Consider the following 23,755-nt stretch of genomic DNA (forward strand, 5'->3'; position numbering starts at 1 on the left):
TCCGTGACTACATTCATGTTGAACCTTGGTTCTCTTTCCCCCAGGTTTTATGCTGCTGAAATCATTCTTGGTCTGCAGTTCCTTCATTCCAAAGGAATCGTCTACAGGTAAATTTTGCTTTGTGGAAACAAATGCTAAGATATTGGCTCAGTTAATTTAATCATCGCACCGAGTGCTGTGAGAGAGCCCGTGTGATTTCGTGGGAGGAAGCTCCACACATAGGCCTCCTGCCCACCGTGATTACACAGACGATGACTTACAACCAAGAATGACTTACTCACAACCAAGGAAGGCATTCCAGTCTCCAAAGCAGGAGAGTGCTGAGCTCATTCTGTCCTTCACGCTGGTTCTCACTTGAATTCCTACTTTCACCTTCCTTCTCCCGTTTCACTCCCCTGTTTTCTCTTTGTTATCTTATGGTTTCTTTCTCTTTTGTCCCTTCACACCTCTTATTTTTGCTTGTCTAAAGCTTTGAGCCACCTGGAAATGCTTATGGAATTTTCTCCTTCTCTGCTGTATGACATCATTTCACGTTCTTCTGTCCAAGCTCTTAGATTGACGCTATTGTACCTCAGTCTCCTCACTTCTTTTCTCAAAATGTAGTTAGCATTTATTTAACATACAAACCTTTACAAGCTTACTGTCAGATTTCCAACTCACTGCAGATTCGGAGGAAAAATAGAAAGGAAAAAAAAAAGAAAGGAGCTGGTGAGGAGGATAGCTGAGCTGCTGGAGACCAGATAATTAGTATTGAAGCTTTGGTGCTTACAGAGTGCAGAATTCACTTACAGGGAAGGACCTCTCCATTTTCTGAGGGTGCAGTCAAGTGAGGGTTGCCCTATTTGGAGTCACAGAACTAAAGGCTTGGGGGGGTTGGAAAGTAAGTATTCTTAAGCAGCCTCTTTGAGTATAAAGCTTGCAGATACATGCCCAGGCTGTGGACTCTGAAGTTCTCCCCTGGGTCCTGATGCCCCATAGGGTGTAAGTGTGACATGCCTCAGAACACCCTGGGCCTCTGGGTTCTCTGCCCTCTCCAGCTGGCTCCAGGGGTCCTCGCTGGTCTTCCTTGGCACTCCTTCCTCACCCCCATGGAGTGCTGGCTTCACATGGCAGCCTTTCAGAACCTTTCCCATACTGACCTACATCCCTCAGAGCAGGCCAGGCGCGGTGGTTCACACCTGTAATCCCAGCATTTTGAGAGTCTGAGGCAGAAGGATTGCGTAAGGTCAGGAGTTCATGATCAGCCTTGGCAACACAGTGAGACCTTGTCTCTACAAAAAATTTAAAAAACTAGCCAGGCATTGTGATGGCACACATGTGGTCAAGCGTCTGAGGTGGAGGGATTGCTTGAGCTCAAGAGGTTGAGGCTGCAGTGAACTGACATCGTGCCACTGCATTCCAGCCTGGATGACAGGGAAAGAGCTTGTCTTTGGGGGGGGGGGGGGGCTGAATCAAGGGAAGCACGTGAATTATCTTCAAAAAATCAACTTCACGAGTACAGAATGAGAAGAAACTGGGATAATGGCATTTCTTCGTATAGGAAAAAAAAAAAAAAAAAAACACCTGAAGGTTTTAGTTTACAATAAACTCAATATTGGGTATTATTGTGATTAAACTATGAAAAAATACGGTGCAGGATCTTAGTCCACTGTGGCAAAAGGCAAGAGGATGGTAACGGAGCTCTGGGCACCACTGTAACCTGCACCAATCAGATTCTCTCTCTGGAGGATTCTGGCTTCATTCTGAGCACCACGTTTCAAGAAGAAAACTGACAAATTCAAGATATTTGGAAGGTAGAGGCCAGAATGTTTGCCCTTCATCCAGTTTCCCCCATTGGCCACATCTCACGCAGCTGTGGTACAAGGTCAAAAGGGTCTGAAAACCACGTCATGAGGAGTGAAGTCTGATCTTGGTGAGAAAAGAGAAAACTTGATGTCATTTTTTTTCAAATATTTGGGGTGTCACACATGATAACAATAGAAAGCCCCCTTGCACCAATAGGTGACATCACAGGGAAGCCAAGTTCAGTTAATTGTTTTTTTAAAAAAATGTTATCAGTTACATTTCCCTAAGAATGGAATGGGCTCTTTCAAGAGGATACTGGTTCTCCAAGGACACAGAAATTTGTTGGCATGACATTCTGGCATTGGATGGATTCTGGTTCTAAGGGGTTCCGTATTAGTTAGGAACAACCTTCATCAATTGGACTTGGAATTAGGTGCAGTATAAATCATTCACAAAGAAACAAACAAATACGTAGAAAATAGCATACAGTAAGTATGTTTTTTAGGTCTTTCCTCCTTCATCATTACCCTCAGGAAAGTCCTGGGATCAAGGGTCCCCAGTGGGTATCGGTGCTCTGTCCTCCTTACACTGAACTGCACCCCTTGGTAAATCAAAGAAAGAATCCACAGCAGCCAGCAGGCCCTTGCAGAATCCGCTTTGTCTACACCCCACTTGGTGTGCAAATGAATAGATACATAAGTGCCTCTCGTGAGCCCCTCTCAGGCTGCAATGAGACAAACTCCCTCGCCTCCTATGGAATTTTATGTTAACCAAATTATATTTATTAATGTGAGATTTGCTTCGTTTTTGTTTTTCAGGGACCTGAAGCTAGATAACATCCTATTAGACAAAGATGGACATATCAAGATTGCGGATTTTGGAATGTGCAAGGAGAACATGTTAGGAGATGCCAAGACGAATACCTTCTGCGGGACACCCGACTATATCGCCCCGGAGGTAGGAATGCTGTGACAGGCTGCTCCCACCTCAGCATGTCCTGGCCACATGCCATTGCTTCTTTCATCCCTGAAAATCAGAAGGTTTTAAGTATCTTGGTTCAAGATTTGTACCTGTTTTCCTAAGTATCTCATAAATGCCACCATGCATGTGGGTTTCTATCATTATTTTGTGGGGAGTGCTACTTTTACAAATCACATCTCTCCAAGGCTTGCAGAGTTTGGCATTTCCTTTCCCCCAGCCTTAAAACATATTCACTCTGCTCAGACCTACCAGAAGGAGCAGCTAGTGAAGACCCAGGTGGAAGCAAGCATCCACCCAAATCAAGTGGTGAAACTGTGGGGTCAGAGGACCTGGACTGAGTTTCTAAGCCACCACTGATGTAAGCACAGAGTGACTGCCAAAGTCTCACTGACCTCCATTTCCTCTTCTGTGAAATGAGTATAATGCTGATGTCATGGTGTTATTGCAAGCATTAAATGAGAAAGAGTGTGAAAGTTAAAACTCACCCCTGCCCCCATTAAGAAAACAAATAAGAAAAAGAAGATATTGCTGTCACATCCTGAACACACAGAGAAATGACATTTGTACAGAAGGCATTTATCAATCCAACTAAACCCACCTCTACCCTTTTTGCAGAATCCTCCCCAGCTGCCCACCCAGGGAGATTACTGACGCCCCTCCCACTTGGTCTTTCCCACGGCACAGCACTTGTCCTGGTTGCTTTTTCATCTTCAAATCTCCCTGCATGACTGGATGTTTGCTCTGCAGTCATGGACAGTTTCATATTCACTTTTTAAAAATTTTCATTTCAAAATAATTGTAGATTCACAGGAATTTGTAAAACATAGTCCAGAAACGTCTCCTGACTGTGCCCTTCATCCAGTTTCCCCCAGTGGTCACATCTCACATAGCTGTGGTACAATGTCAAAGCCAGGAAATTGATATCCATCCAAAGTGTACATGGTTCTATGCCATTTTCTCTCACGGGTAGATTTGTGTGATCTTGTTCACTTTTACACGTAAGGATGTAGTGCAGGTCTTGGCACATTAAGGTGCTAATAGATACCTTCTAGAAGAGTAAATGGATGAACTAACTAATAAACGTGTGATTGGGGATGGTTGTTTGATAAAGACTCTGGCAGACCTCTGATTTCCTGGGTTAAATGATTCAGCAGCAAGTTCCTGTCATTGCCAAAGGAGTTGTGGCCATGCGAGTCCTAGAACTATGTAGCTTTGCCCTGTGGTTGGGTGATATGTAATTTGAATTTAGCCTTGGCCTCTGTTCCATGAGGAATGATGGCTTTTAGCTTACATGGCATTGTTGAACTCACAGAGTGAGGCTGATTGATTAAATAACGTTCTGGTCATAGAAATCTGTGTTTCATTCAGGTTGGCACAGATACAGGTATTGATGCTATAAACCATTTTCATTTTGAAGTGAAACCAAAGCTCATCAAAGCATGAGTGAAGGGGACCTGAGAGGAGAGACTCAACTCAATTACTGAATTCCCCTTCATAATAATTCTGAAATATGCCCTCATGCACTCCGCTCAGACCACCCTCACTGCCATCGCCAGCAGCAGTCTCCTTTGTCACTCCCTCAGTCTCACCTGAGCCACTTCAATTTCTTTCCTCTTCACCTTACAACACCTTGGTGTGGCTGCCTTACTCTGATGCATTCCTGTCAACAGATGTTGGGTGCCAGGTCTTTTCCATGACAAACCTCTTCCCGATTTCCATCTGCTCCTTGCAGAATCCAGCTTCCACAGTTTGCTTCTCTCTGCAGCTTCACTCCCTTCTTGTCTTTCACGTATGCTTGTCTCCACGTGATTCAGTGCTTGGTCCTCTTCTCTTCTTACTCTACATCCTCCATGAGCAACTTCATTGACGACTGTGGTCTTTGCTCTAGAGTCAATATGGCCCACCTGCACTTCTTCCTACCGCAGACACGACGTCCACTTTCCTGCTTGAGACCTCCAAGTAAATGCATGAGTCCTTCAAAGACAGTAGGTCCACAACGCTCTCTGTTGAACTTGCTCCCTACTTCCCTCTTTCCTTCTTTTTCTTTCTTGGTGAATTACATGTCATCCATCCAGTCTTCTAGAGAGAAAACTAGGAAATATCCAAATTTCCCCATTCTTTCTTACCTCTCAAATCCACCCAAACACCAAGACCTTCTAAAATTGGACCCTCTCACGTCCATTCATTCTCCTAAACTTGTGACTAAATTCGGACTGTCCCTTAATTCCTTCTCCAAGTTCAAACAAATCCCCTTGATCCAGCTCCCCGCAAACCTCCAGGTCCTCCCCGCCCTTACTGCTGTTACCCCAGTGCAGAACTGAGCATCTCTTGCCTCTTGGTGACACGCTTCCATCTGCTTTCCTCCCTTATCATCCATCACCAGGGCATGCTCTTTACATGTGTTCATGCCTTTTGATCAGTTAGAAAAGCATCCCCAAGATCTGTCTGTTTGTATATGAATCATATACGTTGTCACCAACTAAGAGAGTCTGTGTGTTATCAATGCCTAAAAAGGAATATGATCAGATTACACTAACAATAATATATAGTATAAAATAACTAAATTGTATTATATTCGTTGATACTACAAAAATATCTATGTTTCATTAAAATAATGAGATTAAATAACTTTTTTAAAATCTTGGTTTCGGCCACATGCAGTAGCTCACACCTGTAATCCCAGCACTTTGGGAGGCCGAGGCAAGTGGATCATGAGGTCAAGAATTTGAGACCAGCCTGGCCAACATGGTGAAACCCCGTCTCTACTAAAAATACAAAAACAAAAAATAGCTGGGCATGATGGCAGGCGCCTGTAATCCCAGCTACTCAGGAGGCTGAGGCAGGAGAATCATTTGAACCCTGGAGGTGGAGGTTGCAGTGAGCTGAGACAGAGCCATTGCACTGCAGCCTGGGTGACAGAGCAAGACTCTGTCTCAAAAAAAAAAAAAAAAAAAAATCTTGGTTTCACACTTTAGGACTCTAGGATGGAAAGGTCTGATTTGTTTATTTCAATTCTGGGTTTTAACAGTTTATAATAGCTGGAAAATATACTTCCCGAAGGTATAATTATAAACAGACATTATTATATGCACTAAGGCAAGGACGTCACTGACAATAGTAGATATAAGTCCATAATTAAAAGCAGTGTTTTTGATATATTCCATTTTCTTAACCAATCTTCTGTTGGCTAAAACATCATTGTTTTTAGCCTAATCATATGTGGCTGATAGAGAGCTTGCCCTGGGAGAAATCAAAACATCAGTGTTGCCATTTTCTCATGTTCTGCTTAAGAAAGCATTATTTTAGTGCAAAATTAGCTTCATCCAAATGTTATGTTTGCATTGCTATTGCAGTGTTACCTTCAGCCCAAGCCTCTTTGCAGATAACTTCATAAGGCCTTGTCATTTTGTAAAAATTTATTTAGTTAAAACAGCACTCAGGCCGAGCGTGATGGCTCACACCTGTAATCCCAGCACTTTGAGAGGCTGAGGTGGGCGGATCCCTTGAGCCCAGGAGTTCAAGACCAGCCTGGGCAAGATGGCAAAACCCCATCTCTACTAAAAATACAAAAATTAGCCAGACATGGTGGTAGGCGCCTGTAATCCCAGCACTTTGGGAGGCCGAGGTGGGTGGATCACCTGAGGTCACGAGTTCAAGACCAGCCTGGCCAACATGGCGAAACCCCTGACCAACATGGCAAAACCCCGTCTCTTCTAAAAATACAAAAATTAGCCTGGCATGGTTGCAGGCACTTGTAATCCCATCTATTCAGGAGGCTGAGGCATGAGAATCGCTTGAACCTGTGAGGTGGAGGTTGCAGTGAGCTGAGATTGCACCACTGCATTCCAGCCTGGGTGACAGAGCGAGACTCTCTCTCAAAAAAAGAAAAAATCAGAACCCAAAACGATAGCACAATTTATGATGCATGGAAAATAAATGGATAAGCCGAGTCACCGCCGAGCTCCCTCTGAGATACAGTCTCCCTCCTCCCCCCAGGATTCGTCACTTCCTGTTTCAGTTTCTCAATGAGGGTACCCGTGTCACTCTAAATGGTAGTTGTGAAGCCTCAATTCTTCCTCATTTTAGATTTTTTTCAATGGATGTATTATAAATGCAAGTTCGAATTTTCTTGTCATGTCTGGGATGGTCTGGGCCACCCCTGGGTACACACATCCCCAGAGGCCACAGATCAGCCAAGTCTCTAGATTGTCCTCTGTGCTGTGCAGACCCACCTCTGTCCGGCTTCAATATTCTCAAGGAGTCCGCATTCTCAGCTGAGTGTCAGTCACAGTCCTGAATGTGGGTCCCTAAGAACATGTGCTTCCACGTTAAATTGCTACCTACGAAGAGAAGAATTCTTTTAAAAAATTCAAGTGCGGCCGGGCACAGTGGCTCACGCCTGTAATCCCAGCACTTTGGGAGGCCGAGGTGGGCAGATCACAAGGTTAGGAGATCGAGACCATCCTGGCCAACATAGTGAAACCCTGTGTCTACTAAAATACAAAAAATTAGCCAGGCATGGTGGCAGCTGCCTGTAGTCTCAGCTACTCAGGAGGCTGAGGCAGGGGAATTGCCTGAACCTGGGAGGCGGAGATTGCAGTGAGCTGAGATCGCGCCACTGCATTCCAGCCTGGCGACAGAGCAAGACTCTGACTCAAAAAAAATAAAAATAAAAATAAATAAATATATATATATATATATGCTACCTGCCCTGGCCAGGCCACACTGTGCCTCTCTGCCATTGCACATCCTTGGTCTGTGATCCTCCCCCCGAACACAGTCACCTTCTCCCTAAAGTTGCCGCCGGCTTTAGGAGTCACCGGCTGTCCCCTTCCCTGTGCGGCCACAGCACCTCTGCATCCACCTGACCAATCCATTGAGCTTCTCCCCATCAGGGACCACGGCTTATCCACACACAGGCTGGAGCAGCCGCCCTCAGCTGCTTCCTGAATCAACAACCACACCAAGCCAAGCAGCCTAAAAGTTCATCTCTAAACGTGTACTGGATTCCCCATCTCTGGGCATCTTTCGTTAAATAACCCTCCCCAGCTTCCCCCTTCTTTACCTGGAAGAATCCGCTCCTGGTCTGAGGCTCCCCTCCCTCCATCCACTCGGGGAAGTTTTCCTTCGTCTCTCTCAATTCCCCATTGCCCCTTTCTCCCTCAAAAAGGAAACAAAACTGGAGCAGTTTCCCCCTCCTCGGTGCCGTAGGGAAATGTTCGCCTCTCTTGCGTGGTTCTAAGTTGATGCTCCCCTGCGGGGTCTTTACGAGTGTTCCGCTGCTGTCTCTCCTATGAACGTGTCTGTGAGCACCTTCAGGGAGCAGAGTCTGGGCCTGGGGGAAAGCCAACCAGGTAAAGCAGAGAATGAAAACACAGGAACACACAGCAGCTGGGACAGAGGCCGTAGAGGCAGAGAATGGAAACACAGGAGCACACAGCGGCTGGGACAGAGGCCATAGAGGCAGAGAATGGAAACACAGGAGCACACAGTGGCTGGGACAGAGGCCATAGAGTCTGGCTGACAGGCACCCATCGTTCCTGTGGGGAGAACTCAGATCTCAGAAGCTCATGCATTTCAGAGCAACGTCAGGAGCCACACATGAAAACCAGACCTGCGCTCCCGCGACTGGGGACCGCCTCACTAGGCTGCGCCTCCTGAGGGCTAAGGTACCTCCCAGAAGCCCCGCTGTTCCCCCTGTGTTCCTATAATAGGAGCAAAGAGAGGCTGATGTCTCTTTGGAGGTCCAAACTCATTTTGACAAAGAATAGGAAGGCAGTTAAACAGGGAAATAGCATTTTTTTGTTTGTTTTTTGTTTTTTGGGTTTTTTTTTTTGGCGGAGTCTTGCTCTGTCGCCAGACTGGAGAGCAGTGGCGTGATCTCAGCTCACTGCAACCTCCACCTCCCAGGTTCAAGTGATTCTCCTGCCTCAGCCTCCAGAGTAACTGGGACTACAGGTGCCCGCCACCACGCCTGGCTAATTTTTGTATTTGTAGTAGAGACGGGGTTTCACCATGTTGGCCAGGATGGTCTCGAACTCCAGACATCATGATCTGCCCACCTCGGCCTCCCAAAGTGCTGGGATTACAGGCGTGACCCACCGCGCCCAGCCGGAAGCATCATACTCTCTATGGCACACTAGACACTCAGTAAATGCAGCTGGGATTGCAATGCATGGAAGCAGCTCCCTGGAGAAAGTCGGAGTTCCCTGGAAACCACACTGGTATTGGCCCGGGGGGTCGCTGAGTGCGGGGGCAGCTCTGGCCTGGAAACCACACTGGTATTGCCCAGGGGAAGTCGCTGAGTGCGGGGGCAGCACTCACCCAGTTGCACATCGTGGTGGCCGAGCCCCACCTGTCCAGACCCGACATCCCAGCTCCTGAGGCTGCAGGAGAACAGATGTGGCTTGCTCCGGCGTCTGGTAAAACCACCACTCCTCTCTTGGTGCTTTCTCAGGTTTCATTGTGCATTTTGAGCTGTGCCTCTGATTCTTTGGGTCAAAGCGAGGGAGGAAAAAGAACAGAAGAAGAGATCACAATGAGGCGAGGTCCCAGGGCTGACAGAGAAAGGGGCCACCCTTGCTGGTGTTTCTCTACCACAGTCTCTTTAAAAATCGAGCATGGGCCGGGCACAGTGGTTCATGCCTGTAATCCCAGCACTTTGGGAGGTCAAGGCAGGTGGATCACCTGAGATCAGGAGTTTGAGACCAGCCCGTCCAAAATGGTGAAACCCTGTCTGTACTAAAAATATAAAAATTAGCTGGATGTGGTGGCACGCACCTGTAATTCCAGCTCCCCAGGAGGCTGAAGTAGGAGAATCACATGAAGCCGGGAGGTAGAGGTTGCAGTGAGCTGAGATCGCACCACTGCACTCCAGCCTGGCCAACAAAGAGAGACTCTGTCTAAAAAATATAAAATAAAATAAAATAAGAAATTGAGCATGGTGTGAGCATGACAGCTTGAGGTTTAACACCAAGAGCACATGACGATATGGAAGGAACATCACGTAGTAAAATCCTAAAAGACCAGATTCGAACGTCGCTCTCAGCTCACTAGGAGACCTTAAATAAGACCTTTGACCTTTCTAAGCCCAGTCATCACCCCCTATAGAAGAGGGATAACTGCCTAGCTCGGGGGGTTCTTATCGATAAAAGACATAATGTCTGCAAAACTCCTAACGTGTCAGCATTCCTGAGGTGAACACTCTGTTGCGTGTGTGAGTTTGCATTTTGCTTCTTCCTCCTAAGGTAAAACTGAATTTTTTTACTAACAGTGCCAGGCTTTGAAGGCTTAATTTGCACCACAGCTGTCTCCTGTCCTTCCAAATTTTCTTTTTGTTTGTCCTGCCAAAATGAAGTTGTTTACAAAGATAGGTGGTTTCTGTTTGCTTTGACGCCGCCTTGTGGCAAGTCTCAGAAATTGCATGTTTCCCTGGCCCAGCAAATTGAGCAAAGACTGTGTTGGGTGCATCTTAAATTTCTTTATAATTCTCCTTGGATCTACTTTCAGATGATTCCTCAAGGCAAAGTCTATTTTTTCTAAATTATGAAGTAAACTTTAGCCTGTAAATATTGAGGTAAGAGTAGCGGGTAGCATTTTTATATTGGAAATTAGTAACGGATGACAAAATTCTGTTTGCAACTTGATCTTTATTTTCAGAAATGGGGACGAGCACATCATCAAAACAGATATTTATCATAGCATTTATAGTCATCCCATAAGATGAATCATCTTGACTTTGCAACTTTTCATTGGATCCTCACAAGAAGCTTGTAAAAAGCGGGCCAGATGTGATTCCTGTTTCTCACAAATTTCTCATTTGTGAAGTGAGTGGGTTAAAGGGTCCTCCTGACACCATGCAAGAAGGGATTAAGCCAAAAGTAGAGCCCGTGACATTTTATATGGTCAGCAAAACTGTTGTGCTGCTGTTGATATTGTTCTTCTGTTTGTTTAGCAAGTCTGCCTTAGAGACACTGCACAGCACCCCTGGACCTCACTTAGCACTGATGTGTCTCCCAGGAGGGGGCCCAGGGGGGCGGAGGGTCAGAGATGGGCTTGCCATGCACATCAATCTGTTCCATCTAAAAAAGCTCACCAACATCAAATAATGCGGCTTTCCTAGAAAATATTGGAATGTCTGGGTTTTTGTTTTTGTTTTTTTTGAGACAGAGTCTTGCTCTATCACCTAGGCTGGAGTGCGGAGACATGATCTTGGCTCACTACAGCCTCCACCTCCTGAGTTCAAGTGATTCTCCCACCTCAACCTCCCGAGTAGCTGGGATTACAGGCATGTGCCACCATATCCAGAAAATCTCTGTGTTTTTAGTAGAGACGGAGTTTCGCCATGTTAGCCAGGCTGGTCTCAAACTCCTGACCTCAGGTGATCCACCCGCCTCAGCCTCCCAACGTGCTGGGAGAATGGCTGGAATTGCAGTGTCATTTTCTTTCCGAGGCCGTCAGTGCTACAATTCTGCCACTCATTCCAAAGGCCCATTAAAGAAGGAAGAGAAAAATTCCATTTGATAGGAGTAGCGCCAACAACAAAATACCTTCTGCGGGTGTGTGTGTGTGTGTGTGTATTTACGTGTGTCTGTTCACAGATGCATCCAGCTAAGCCTGAACACATTACAAGGTAGAACAGATGTTCATCCCCAAAAGAGTCCGACTGTCTTGCTTTTAAGTTTGGTGCCACAATCCTATTATTCCTTCTCCATTTTGTTTTGGCCAAAAGAAACTTGCCTGCAACTCATCCTTGGAGCAGCAGTCATGAATTGGCAAAGATTTATTTTCCCTGTTTTCCATTAAAAAAATTTTATGTGCCACTATGTCCTAGTCTTTTGTTTTTAATTGTGGTAAAAATGCACATAACAAGAAATTTACCATCTGAACTATTTTTGCGTACAGTTCAGTCATGTTAAAAATAGTGCCAGGTGTGGTTCATCCCAGCACTTTGGAGGCAAAGGTGGGTGGATCCCTTGAGGTCAGGAGTTCGAGACCAGCCTGATCAACATGATGAAACCCCATCTCTACCAAAAAAGACAAAAATTAGCCAGACATGGTGGCATGTACCTGTAATCCCAGCTACTTAGGAGGCCGAGGCAGGAGAATTGCTTGAACCCAGGAGGCAGAGGTTGCAGTGAGCCAAGATTGTGCCACTGCACTCCAGCCTGGGTGACAGTGCAAGACTCCATCTCAAAAATAAATAAATAAATAAAATTAAGTGTATTGTATAGTTGTGCAATCAGTCTCCAGAAGGTTTTCATCTTGAAAACCCAAAGCTCTGTCCCCATTAAACACTAGCCCCCCATTCCCCCTCCCCACAGCTGCTGGCAGCCACCATTCCACTTCCTGTCTCTAGAATTTAACTATTAGGTTGGTGCAGAAGTAGTTATGGTTTTTGTCACTGAAAGTCAGGGCAAAAACCTCAATTAACACTTTAGGTACCTTATGTAAATGGAATCACTCAGTAGTTGTCTTTCGCTGCCTGGCTTATTTCACTTCGCATAATGTTATCAGGGCTCACTCACTTAGCACGTGACAGGTTTCCCTTCGCCTTTAAGGCTGAATAATATTCCACTGTGCAGATGTACCACATTTTTTTTCAATGCCTTCCCTATCCCTCCTCCCCACCCTCCACCCAGACCCTGGCAACTGCCCCCTCAGCTTCTATAAATTCAATGTGTTTACATTTCACTTATAAACGAGATTTTGCAGTATTTGTTTTTCTGTGCCTGGCTTGCTTCACTCAACATAATGTTTTCCAGGTTCATCTACGTTGTTGCAAATGGAGATTTTCTCCTTTTTCAGGGCTGATACTCCCCTGTGTATATATAGCACAGTTTCTTTATTCATTTATCCACTGATGGACACTTGGATTCCATATCTTGGCTATTGTGAATGATGCTGCAATGAGCAAGCGAGTGCAACTGTCTCCTCTACCTACTGGTTTTATTTCCATTGGTAATTTACCCACCAGCACATTTCCCTTATTTTTTCATCCATGGGTGGATCCTACCATGCACCATCTCAGAGAAGCTTAGGCACAGTTTGTTGGGATGTCAGGCACTGAGCAGAATGGCATGTGCCCTCTAACTCCTAACGTCCAAAAAGGAATTCATTGAAAGATGAACATACAAAGCCTTTTTTGCCAGAAGAGTGGGTTGGTGAAAGGATAGAAATCTTTCAAAATATTAGGTAGGTTTCCAGACTTTAAATCTTCCTCCCTAACAGATAGACTCAGACCCCGCTATCAAGCTGTAGGTAGTTCTGAGAGATCTCTCATTTCTAGATTTGAGTGCTTTGGGGTTTTTTTTGTTTTTGAGACGGAGTTTCTCTTGTTGAGACGGAGCCTCGTTGCTTGTTTTTGAGACGGAGCCTTGTTGCCGAGGCTGTAGTGCGGTGGCATGATCTTGGCTCACTGCAACCTCTGCCTCCCAGGTTCAAGCAATTCTCCTGCCTCAGCTTCTCGAGTAGCTGGGATTACAAGCGCCCACCACCACGCCTGGTTAATTTTTGTATTTTTAGTACAGATGGGGTTTCACCATGTTGGCCAGGCTGGTCTCAAACTCCTGACCTCAGGTGATCCAGTCGCCTCGGCCTCCCTAAGTGCTGGGATTACAGGGGTGAGCCACTGCACCTGGCCTAGATTTGAGCACTTTGCTCTCCTCGGTTCTCTTTCCCGGCACAGGACACAATTGGATTCTGCCTATCGGTGATTACAGTTGTACCTCCCGAACTGAACAGTCATAGAGAGCCAGGCTTTAAGGAAGGGAACTGTCCAGATGGCCTCTTTGGATGCTTGATTACTACAGAGAGTTTATGTAAAGACTCAGGACAGTACAAGTCAGCAAAGCACAAAGGCTTGGTTTTGAGGCTTACACCAGTGCCGGTGAAGAACTTAGACACATATCAGCTTTCTTAGGTTCAATATCTGCCATGTAAGTTCTCATGTCACTGATGGGAAAATAAAAACGAATGGCATCGTTTCATTGTTTCTTTACAACCAGAGGAAAAGTACAAATTGAAACTGAGAAGTGTTTGCTCGGACTCAAACTCAAAAATGTCAGCATTGTGTAGACATTGCTATCCAGTCATTGGCTTCTGAAGAGAGAGTTTTCAGGGTGATCTTGATTGCAGCCACCCACCAGCCTCCACCATTTACTGAGTGGCCTTGGGACGCCCTGGAAGGGTCATCACTCCTCAGCCTCATTCCTATTAATTTCGTGTCTGCCTTTTGGCTGTGCAGATCTTGCTGGGTCAGAGATACAACCACTCTGTGGACTGGTGGTCCTTCGGGGTTCTCCTTTACGAGATGCTGATTGGCCAGTCGCCTTTCCACGGGCAGGACGAGGAGGAGCTCTTCCACTCCATCCGCATGGACAATCCCTTTTACCCACGGTGGCTGGAGAAGGAGGCAAAGGACCTTCTGGTGAAGGTAAGAAGTGAAGCCAAGAGTGTCTTCATAAGATGAGCATTAGGTCTTCTGGTCGGTTTTTGGTTCCTCTTAGATTCCAACTTGCACGTGGCAAACAATGATTATATGGAACTGGGTTTAAATGGGATATGCGCCATCTGTGTTTTAAGAGGCACCAATATTATAAGCATTAAATGTCAAAAAGAGGGTAAGATAAACCCTCATGTGCGTCAGTTATAAAATAAGGGCCCAGGAACCAGTTCCATGACCTTGAATACCCTCACCTGGAGATGCAATTGGTTCATTAAACAAGCACATGGTATGACTTAAAACTCAATCTTCTAGCTACTTGGGAGGTTGAGGCAGGAGGATTGTTTGAAGTTGGGAGTTTGAGGTCAGCCTGGGCAATGTGTCGAGACCCCTGTCTCCAAAACAATGAAGAAAAAAAAAAAGAAAAGAAAAAAAATGGGCATTTAGGCCGGGTGCGGTAACTCACACCTGTAATCCCAGCACTTTGAGAGGTCGTGAGTGAATCACCTGAGGTTGGGAGTTCAAGACCAGCCTGACCAACATGGAGAAATCCTGTCTCTACTAAAAATACAAAATTAGCCAGGAGTAGTGGCACATGCCTGTAATCCAGCTACTCAGGAGGCTGAGGCAGGAGAAAATGGGCATTTATGTTATATAGAGGTTTTTGGTTTTTGTATTTTTTTTTTAACTCAGTCTTTTGTTTCCCTTAGTTCTTATTAGAAATATTCCATCCGGTTCATCTTCCCCTGCCTCTGCTTGAAAACTTAGACAGGATGTACGACTTTTTGGCCTACTCTTAGATAAAAGACAACCTGTTATCACTCTTACGTTATGAAACACTGTCTCAGTGGGACAATTAAAACCATCCAGTCCAAGATGTTATTCATTGCATTTTTTTTTTTTTTTTTTTGAGACAGAGTCTCACTCCCCCACCCAGGCTGGAGTGCAGTGGCATGATCTCGGCTCATTGCAACTTCCACCTCCCGGGTTAAAGCGATTCTCCTGCCTCAGCTTCCTGAGTAGCTGGGATTACAGGTGTGCACCACCACACTTAGCTAAATTTTTGTATTTTTAGTAGAGGCGGGGTTTCACCATGTTGGCCAGGCTGGTCTCGAACTCCTGACCTCAAGGGATCTGCTTGCCACGGCCTTCCAACGTGCTGGGACTACAGATGTGAGCCACCATGCCCAGCCTCATCACATAAATTTTAATTTTAAATCTGGGATTCTGGCTTCCTTCCCTCTGCTCGGAGCTCGTGATTGGCAGCTGCTCACTACTGGAGGAGAGAGGGTTGTCCTGCTCTTGCTGACTGTGTTCTCGTTCTCTTCCTCTCTAACTCCTGAGTTTCTGCCTCAGACCTTACCGGGTAGAAGCCGAGAGAGGAAGGAGGATGAGCAGAAAGGACAGTTCTTATTCAGCTGGTGGCCTCCTACCCCTGAACTGGAGGATGGCTGAAGCTGAGACTTCAGGGAGGCACTCTACCAGGTTCTGCAGAAATACGTATCCTTGCAGACGTGTTTGGCTGAAACCCTTGAGATACAGGCATTCAATCCAGTCCCTAGCCTACATACTGTACCAAAGCTGATTCTGCAAGACTCTCTCACTGTTGGTTTCCTGCCCAGCAGATTGTCTTGAGCAGTGTACCAGTCTGTTCTTGTGCTGCTGTAAGGACATACCTAATACTGGGTAATTTATAAAGGAAAGAGGTTTAACTGACTCACAGTTCTGCATGGCTGGGGAGGCCTCAGGAAACTTACAATCATGGCAGAAGGCACCTCTTCACAGGGCAGCAGGAGAGAGAACGAGGGCCAAGTGGGAAGGGGGAAACCCCTTATGAAACTACACTCTCACTATCATGAGAACAGCATGGGAGGAAAACCGCCCCCATGATTCAATCACCTTCCATCAGGTCCCTCCCATGACGCATGGGGATTATAGGATTATAATTCAAGATGAGATTTTGGATGGGGACACAAAGCCAAACCTATATTAACCAGTACAATTGACCTTTGAACAGCTCGGCAGTTAGAGGAGCCAACCTCCTATGCAATGACAAATCTGCATATAGCTTTTGAGTCCCCAAACTTAACCACCAATAGCCTACTGTTGACCAGAAGCCTTACCAATAACATGAAGTCAATTAACACATGTGTTGCCTGTTATATATATGATATACTATATTCTTACAATCTAGGAAGCTAGAGAAAAGAAAATTTTGTTAAGAAAATTTAAAAAAAAAATGTGTTTACTATTCATTAAGTGGAAGTGGATAATCATAAATATCTTCATCCTCATTGTCTTCATGTTGAGAGGACTGAGGAAGAGGGGGCATTGGTCTTGCTGCCTTAGGAGTGGCAGAGGCAAAAGAGGTGGAGGAGGTAGGAGGGAGGCGGGAGAGGCAGGCACACTCAGTATAAATTTGATTGAAAAAATTTACATATTAGTGGACCGGTGCAGTTCAAATCCAGGTTCACCAAGGGTCAACTGTACTTAAAATACCTACAGACCAGCTGTCCCCAACCTGCCCTACCCACTGTCCACTGGAAATATTGTTGACTTCTTCACTCTAACAAACTCTGAGAGTGCAGGCTATTACCATCTTAGCAGCAATCTCCAGAATTCACCATCAAAACAGAATTCAGTGCCCCATCCGTGGTAGCCCAGGATCCATCGAGAATACAGGCACAGTATTACCAATGGAAACTGGATTCTGAGAATCACAAGGTGTGAGCCAGGAGCTCCCAAGGCAAACCCATGTGGAGACATAGGAACACCTGAGAGCCATCATGAAAGCTCTGGACTCTAGACAGACTCAGAGTTGGCCTCTTTTGAGGATGCGAAATTCTCTCCACAGTGTATGAGTGTAGCAAGTTGTAGAATCAAATTAATCATGTCAATACAACATGCTAAATGCATAGAAGAATAATAAGGACCTACATATACTGAGCTGTCACAGCAAATATTTGGGTCAAAAAGACCCACCACTGTAATCAAGAGCCTAGCACATCTAGGCCGGGTGTGGTGGCTCATGCCTGGAACCCTAGCACTTTGAAAGGCTAAGGTGGGAGGATTGCTTGAGCAATCTGAAATTCAAGACCAGCCTGGGCAATATGGCGAGACCCCATCTCTACAAAAAAATATAGAAATTAGCCAGGTGTGGTGGCTGGCGCCTACACTCTCAGCTACTCAGGAGGCTGAGATGGGAGGATCACTTGAGCCCACAAGGTGGAGGTTGCAATGAGCCGTGATCACACCACTGCACTCTAGCCTAGGTGACAGAGCAAGACCCTGTCCCCCCCTCAAAAAAAAAAAAAAAAAAAAAAGGATTCTAGCAAATCTAAAAGAAGTGGACCAAGAATGCAGGTGTTTTAGAAGAAACATTGTTTTTGATTTCTGGCATTTCATATGTCAGCTGGTTAAAAAATAATCATTTAGAGAAATCATTTTTAGCCTTGCTCGTGCTATGTTGAAAATGGGAATAGGAGAAGATCTTTCAACGTTGGAAGCTATCCATGGGTTCTAAATTAAAAACTAGAAAAATATTAGCAGGCTTATCTTTTTTCACCAATCTACTTTTTTTGCTTTTGAAGAAGGACTTAGAATTAAATGTAAAGGGAATACACTTCCACCTCTCTAATAAAAGTGACAACTTGTCTTGGGCATTAGAAACTTGGAGGCAACTCCAGGGCTCTCCCTGGAAAATCAAGATCTTGAATCTGAAAAGTGCTGACAAAGCCCTCACAAGATCCCCAACCCAAGGGTAAAGGAGCAAGGTGTGTAAAAATTTGAGCCACTTACATTCAGCTTTCACTTTCTGACTGTGATCCAAACAAGCAATAACTTAGAAAACTCCCTAAACAACCAATTAAAGGCACTTTTAATGACCAAACACAGATAAAATGAAAGCCAATCTTAAAATTAACCAATTTTTTTAAAAAAGGCTGACAACAGTAAAAATAAGTTAGTAGGGACTGGGCGCAGTGGCTCACCCCTGTAATCCCAGCACTTTGGGAGGCCGAGATGGGCAGATCACAAGGTCAGGAGATCCAGATCATCCTGGCTTACACGGTGAAACCCCGCCTCTACTAAAAATATAAAAAAATTAGCCAGGCGTTGTGGCAGTCGCCTGTGGTCCCAGCTACTCGGGAGGCTGAGGCAGGAGAATGGCATGAACCCGGGAGGCAGAACCTGTAGTGAGCCGAGATCGCGTTACTGCACTCCAGCCTGGGCAACAGAGAGAGATTCCGTCTCAAAAAAATAATAATAATAATTTAAAAATAGTAATAATAAGTTAGTGGGATCTGGATATTAAGTTATTTTATATAAAGGCAGGTTCGAACATTATTACAGTTGCTACATTTGTAGCAATCAATGTAGCAATCGTAATCATGAACTCAGTGTGAAATGTGTCAGCTTGGGCTCCATAACAAGACACCACAGACTGAGTGGGTTAAACAACAGACATTTCTCTCTCACAGTTTTAGAGGCTGAAAGTCCAAGATTAAGGTCCAGCAGCGTCAGTTCCTGATGAGGACTCTCTTCCTGGCTGGTAGACAGCCGCCTTCTTGTTGTGTCCTTATGGCAGAGAGAGAGAGAAACTCTGGTCTCTCTTTCATATGAGACTTCTAGCCCTGTTGGATCAGGACCTTACCCCATGACCTCATTTAACCCTAATTATCTCCAGAAAGGCCTTACCTACAGTTACATTGTGGGTTGGGGCACCCACATGTGCATTTTGAGGGGATGCCGTTCAGTCCAAAGCATGAGGCTGCACTGCAAAGCCTGGGCCATCAAAACCCACTGGAAAAAAAGTGAGCGCAAGGCTTGGTCTGTACAACCCAAGGCGTGAGGGCACCTCCAGACTCAGGGGCTGCCTCCAAGTGAGTCCCAAGGTGGGGGTCCTGGAGGGAGAGTCACAATCCTTCAACACCCCTCATGGCCCATAAATGCCAGCCTCCCCCTGTGCTTCCCAAATCCAGCCTACCCTGAGGATGTGCAATGCTTCAGACCAGCACGGAGGGTGAAGGAGGGGCAGAGGTAACCAGAAGTAACTCCGTGGACAGAACTTGGAAGTGATGATCTCCAAGGAGAGAAAGACTGGGTGGGAGGAAAGGATTCCTTCCAGTTGGAGGAGAAAAGGTGAAAAGCCGTGTGCTGGAATCCTACTCAGCAATGGAAAGGAACACACTATTGATCTATAAAACAACTCAAGGCATTGTGCTGAGTGCAAAAAGCCAGTCTCAAAAGATCACGTACTCTCTGAGTCCTCTGAGTCCACTGACATAACTTCATTGAAATGGCAACACCATAGACATGGAAGTCAGAATAGTGGTTGCCTGGGGTTGGGGTGCTGGGGACAGGAGGGTGGGCGTGACTCTCAGGGTGCAGCACAGGCAGATCTTTGCAGTGATGGAACAGTTCGTATCTTGCCTGGCGCGGAGGTTGCCCATATCTGCACATGTGATAAAATGGCGTAAGTAGTATATACACACATGGTACCGGTGCCAGCTCCTAATCTTATGCTATCATTATGTGAGATGCAATCATTGGGAGAAATAGGGTGAAGGGCCCAGGACATCTCTGTACTGTCTTATCAACATCCTGTGAATCTATGATTATTTAAAAACAAAACTAAATCTAAAGCTAAATGCCTTGCAAACACCAAAATAAAAAGTCATCTGCAGAGTTTCAGTGGCAAGAGAAAGAGTTACCACAAGAGAAGAAAATAAATTTGGTTGAATAGAGCAGAAACTGAGATAATAAAGGATAAAGAAGAAAACAGGAGGACTGGTGGGTGAAGGAGGTCCTTTTCTTTTTTAAGACAGAGTCTCGCTCTGTCACCCAGGCTGGAGTGCAGTGGTGCAATCTCAGCTCACTGTAGCCTATGCTTCCCAGGCTCCAGCGATTCTCCAGCCCCAGCCTTCCATGAAGCTGAGACTACAGGTGCGTGCCACTGACACCCAGATGATTTTTACATTTTTTGTAGAGACGGGTTTTGCCATGTTCCCCAGGCTGGTCTCAAACTCTGGAGCTCAAAGCAATCTGCCCGCCTCAGCCTCCCAAAGTGCTGGCATGAGCCACCATTCTCAGTCAAAAGGGGTTCTAAATGAAGCTTGTCCAACCCATGCCCTGCGTACAGCCCAGGATGGCTTTGGATGCAGCCCAACACAAATTCCTAAACTTTCTGAAGACATTATGACATTTTCTGTGATTTCTGTTTTAGTTCATCAGCTGTTGTTAGTGTATTTGATGTGTGGCCTAAGACAATTCTTCTTCCAATGTGGCCCAGGGAAGCCAAAAGATTGGACACCCCTCTTCTGAGTTGACATAGAAGAGTTTGGACTTGTTATTTCCCATGTGAGTTAGTAAAACTTCCATGAGCCTTCCCTCACGCACATTCTTGCAGTTGGGCTGATAAAATTAATTTCCATTATGCAATCTGCTGCCCATAAATGGGCTTCCAGCTTTATACTCTATTCCTCCTTTGCTTTGATCCAACAGCCCCCACATTCTTGAGCCCCATTTGTTACAAAAATAAAAGGTAATGCCATTTCCCAGAAATGTCCTCCAGGGAATTTGACAAAATGTCATGAAACCTAGAAGTCATAGGTCCTCTGGAAAAGCTGAGGATAGCAGCATTTCGTGGCATCTGTGACAGCAGCAGTGCCAGACCTGTTGCCGTTGGCCCTCCTAGGGCATGGATGCATGTCGTGCACTGAACAATTGCACACTGGGAGAGGCTGTGCCCCAGCAAGAATTCCAGTGGGGACGCTGCTGTCCAGTTGATGATTGCCAAAGAAACACCCTTTACTTCCTCATTTATCCATCCAGGATGTCCTGTCCATTTGTTTGAAAATGATGGGAAACTAATGATCTGGAACATAAATATCTCTTCCTTTCATAGAAAGACATATCTGAGGAGCGACTGAAGAGGGAAGGCAGGTTCCAGGTACAATCTGTCAGCGCCGCTGCTGGCTGTCCTACGCAGCCTGGAGCTGCTTTCTTGCACAGACTGTCCAATAAACTTAAACAAATTTCAACTACATCCTGGCTATTTTTTCCCATCAATATAAACCTCCATCCTGACAGCTTTTATGAACAAAATCAAGTCTTCGAGAATTTTATTTCCTCAGTGCAGCTTTCCAGGGGCGGAGCTTCCAGCCTGACCCCCGTCCCGTGAGGTCACCTGTCATCCTGAGGACCTCAGTGGGTCAAGTGGCTGCAGGGCAGAACATATACTAATTTGCCGTTCTGTGCAAAACTGGAAAGAATATTGAAGCTCAGAGCTGGAGACTGTATGCTCTTCTCATTACACATTTTATTTTTTAAAATATATTTTTAAAATTTGCAGGTAAACATCCAAGCTCAGAAGGCCCATTGACATGATCCTCTTGGTACAAATGCCACATGTTCACTGGAAGAAATAGAATAGAAAACATAGCCTGCAGCACACGTGGCCCAGGCAGCTACTTCCAGCCTACTTTGCTGAAGCATCTCGTTAGAACAACGTGAGCGAGGTTTTGGCCTCTTCCTGAAACACTTATGCCATCTATCTAATCTCGTTTCATCCAAATGTCCTTAAGAAGTGGAGGTCAATCATTTAGTATCATTGTTTCAGGAGAAGGGACATAGGGCAAGTCACATATTCCTTTTGCTTCCTTTTTGTTTTTTGTTGTTGTTGTTGTTGTTGTTGTTGTTTTTGGAGTCTTGCTCTGTCACCAGGCTGGAGTGCAGTAGTGCAATCTCGGCTCACTACACTCTCCACCTCCCAGGTTCAAACAACTCTCCTGCCTCAGCCTCCCGTGTGGCTGGGGTTACAGGCATCCGCCACCACACCCAGCTAATTTTCGTATTTTTAGTAGAGATGGGGTTTCACTATGTTGGCCAGGCTGGTCTCGAACTCCTGACCTCAAGTTATCCACCTACCTCAGCCTCCTGAAGTGCTGGGGTTACAGGCATGAGCCACTATGCCCAGCCTCTCTTTGCTTCTAAAACAACAATCAGCTTTTCCATGTGATGACTCCTGCTGTTTTATAGTTTGTATAAATGTATGGGGTGCGGGTGTCATTTCGTTACATACATGGATTGCACCGTGGTGAAGCCAGGCTTTTAGTACCCACTCCATTTTCTGAGTCTACAGAAAAATATATCTTACTGTGAACTTGGTGCTTCTTTTCTATGCTGAAAAGAGGCAACCGAGATAAAATGAGGATTGAAGATGCGTGATCTGCAGGTAAACCAAGTGGAAAGACAGCTTATCCACTTCCTCAGCAGGCGTCTACTGAGCATCTATGTTGTGCACGGCACTACGCTAGCTTCTGTAAGGAACAGACGTGTCAATGGTGCCTGGCCTCCAGAGCTTACAGTCTAGCAGGAAAGAAGACAACCTTGAAAAAAGATACAATGTGCTAATCCTCCAGTGGAGGGAAGATGTTGTGTGGTGCCCAGATGAGAGATTATCCATCAGGATGAGTGGGAAGGAGGCCACCTGTCATCAAAGTGCATAGCTCCTTTGAGGCTCAGCTTCCTCAGCTGACAACTGGGATGATAAATTTGTTTTTCTTAGAATTTGTTTTAAAATCACGGAGGCATCTGGCACAGTGCCTGCCTCTCAAACAACATTGGTTGGAGTGGATGATGTATCAATCTTAAGAATCATGAAAGGTGCGAATGATGTATGATGGTGTCATCAATTCTGAATATGACTTGAACAGAAGAGAGAGAGCTCCCTGTCAGTGGAGGTAATCAAAGTTTCACAAGGAAAAGGGGGTGAAAGCTGAGCCCTGAAAGATAAGGCAGAATTTAAAGATGAGGGGAGGGAAACGGGAGTCGACTAGGGGAGGGTATCTCATGGCAAGATGGAAATGTCATTAGTGAGGGACAGAGACAGGAAGACAGGTGGTGTCTTCTGTGAGCAGAAGTGTCTGGACTAGAGAGGGTCCAGGGAATGGAAGGTCCCTGAGTCAGCGTCAGACTCCAGAGAGCCTCGAATGCCAGCCGAGGGCCTGAGGATGTCAGAACTCACCAGACCTTAGAGATCACCTTGTCTAGCCCTTCATTTACACACGAGGAAACTGAGACTCAGAAAACTTACCCGCGGCGACGTGGGTAGTCCGTCTCTCGGATGACTGTCATGTTATGTCCACCATGCAGTGGCTTTCTAATTGGGTACTTTGGAACCCCAAGTTTCCCTAGCGAGTCCTCAGTGGCCCCCATATAGTAAGCGGGAGAGAGGAAGTTGAGACTGTGCCAAGGATTTGCCAGTCAGATACACCGGGTGATTGCCCAAACATTTCACCCGGAACTTTAAAAGAGATTCCCTTACTCTTTTAAAAAAGGGAGAAAACTTCACTTTACAATAGCATGTTGTTTGGTCTTTACATTTTTTTGGAAGAACAGAGCCTTTGAAGATTTTCAAGTACTAAGATAATGTAAGTGAAGCACTATCTCAGAACAGGCGGACTGGCTATGTTTATGAGCAGTAAAAACAAGAGGCCCTTGCAACTGAGGTGTGAATGGAGGTCAAGTCCTTGTGAAAGCCTCCTG

At 45.6% G+C, this 23,755-nt stretch overlaps 2 protein-coding genes across 10 annotated transcripts in view; one reads left to right on the forward strand and one right to left on the reverse strand.

Annotated features, from left to right (window-relative positions):
• PRKCQ (protein kinase C theta) overlaps positions 1 to 23,755 on the forward strand; it is a 143,829-nt gene that overhangs the window by 115,020 nt on the left and 5,054 nt on the right. For 7 of the 8 annotated variants that reach the window (XM_031652528.1, XM_003903365.4, XM_009213929.4 and 4 more), the window contains 3 exons: positions 45 to 107; positions 2,604 to 2,742; positions 14,012 to 14,200. In XM_031652528.1, the coding sequence (XP_031508388.1) occupies positions 45 to 107; positions 2,604 to 2,742; positions 14,012 to 14,200 (391 nt within the window). The remainder of the gene's footprint in view (positions 1 to 44; positions 108 to 2,603; positions 2,743 to 14,011; positions 14,201 to 23,755) is intronic. The other variant, XM_031652529.1, reaches the window with a different exon arrangement.
• The window catches only part of PFKFB3 (6-phosphofructo-2-kinase/fructose-2,6-biphosphatase 3), a 306,098-nt gene that overhangs the window by 13,121 nt on the left and 269,222 nt on the right, over positions 1 to 23,755 (reverse strand). Inside the window, exons 16-17 of one of the 2 annotated variants that reach the window (XR_004177108.1) lie at positions 9,091 to 9,257; positions 7,832 to 8,101 (exon numbers count right to left, since the gene is read on the reverse strand). The gene's annotated coding sequence lies outside the window, so the exon portion shown is untranslated. The remainder of the gene's footprint in view (positions 1 to 7,831; positions 8,102 to 9,090; positions 9,258 to 23,755) is intronic. The other variant, XR_004177109.1, reaches the window with a different exon arrangement.

Source organism: Papio anubis, chromosome 11, assembly GCF_008728515.1.
Source record: "Papio anubis isolate 15944 chromosome 11, Panubis1.0, whole genome shotgun sequence".
Classification (NCBI taxonomy): Eukaryota; Metazoa; Chordata; class Mammalia; order Primates; family Cercopithecidae; genus Papio; species Papio anubis.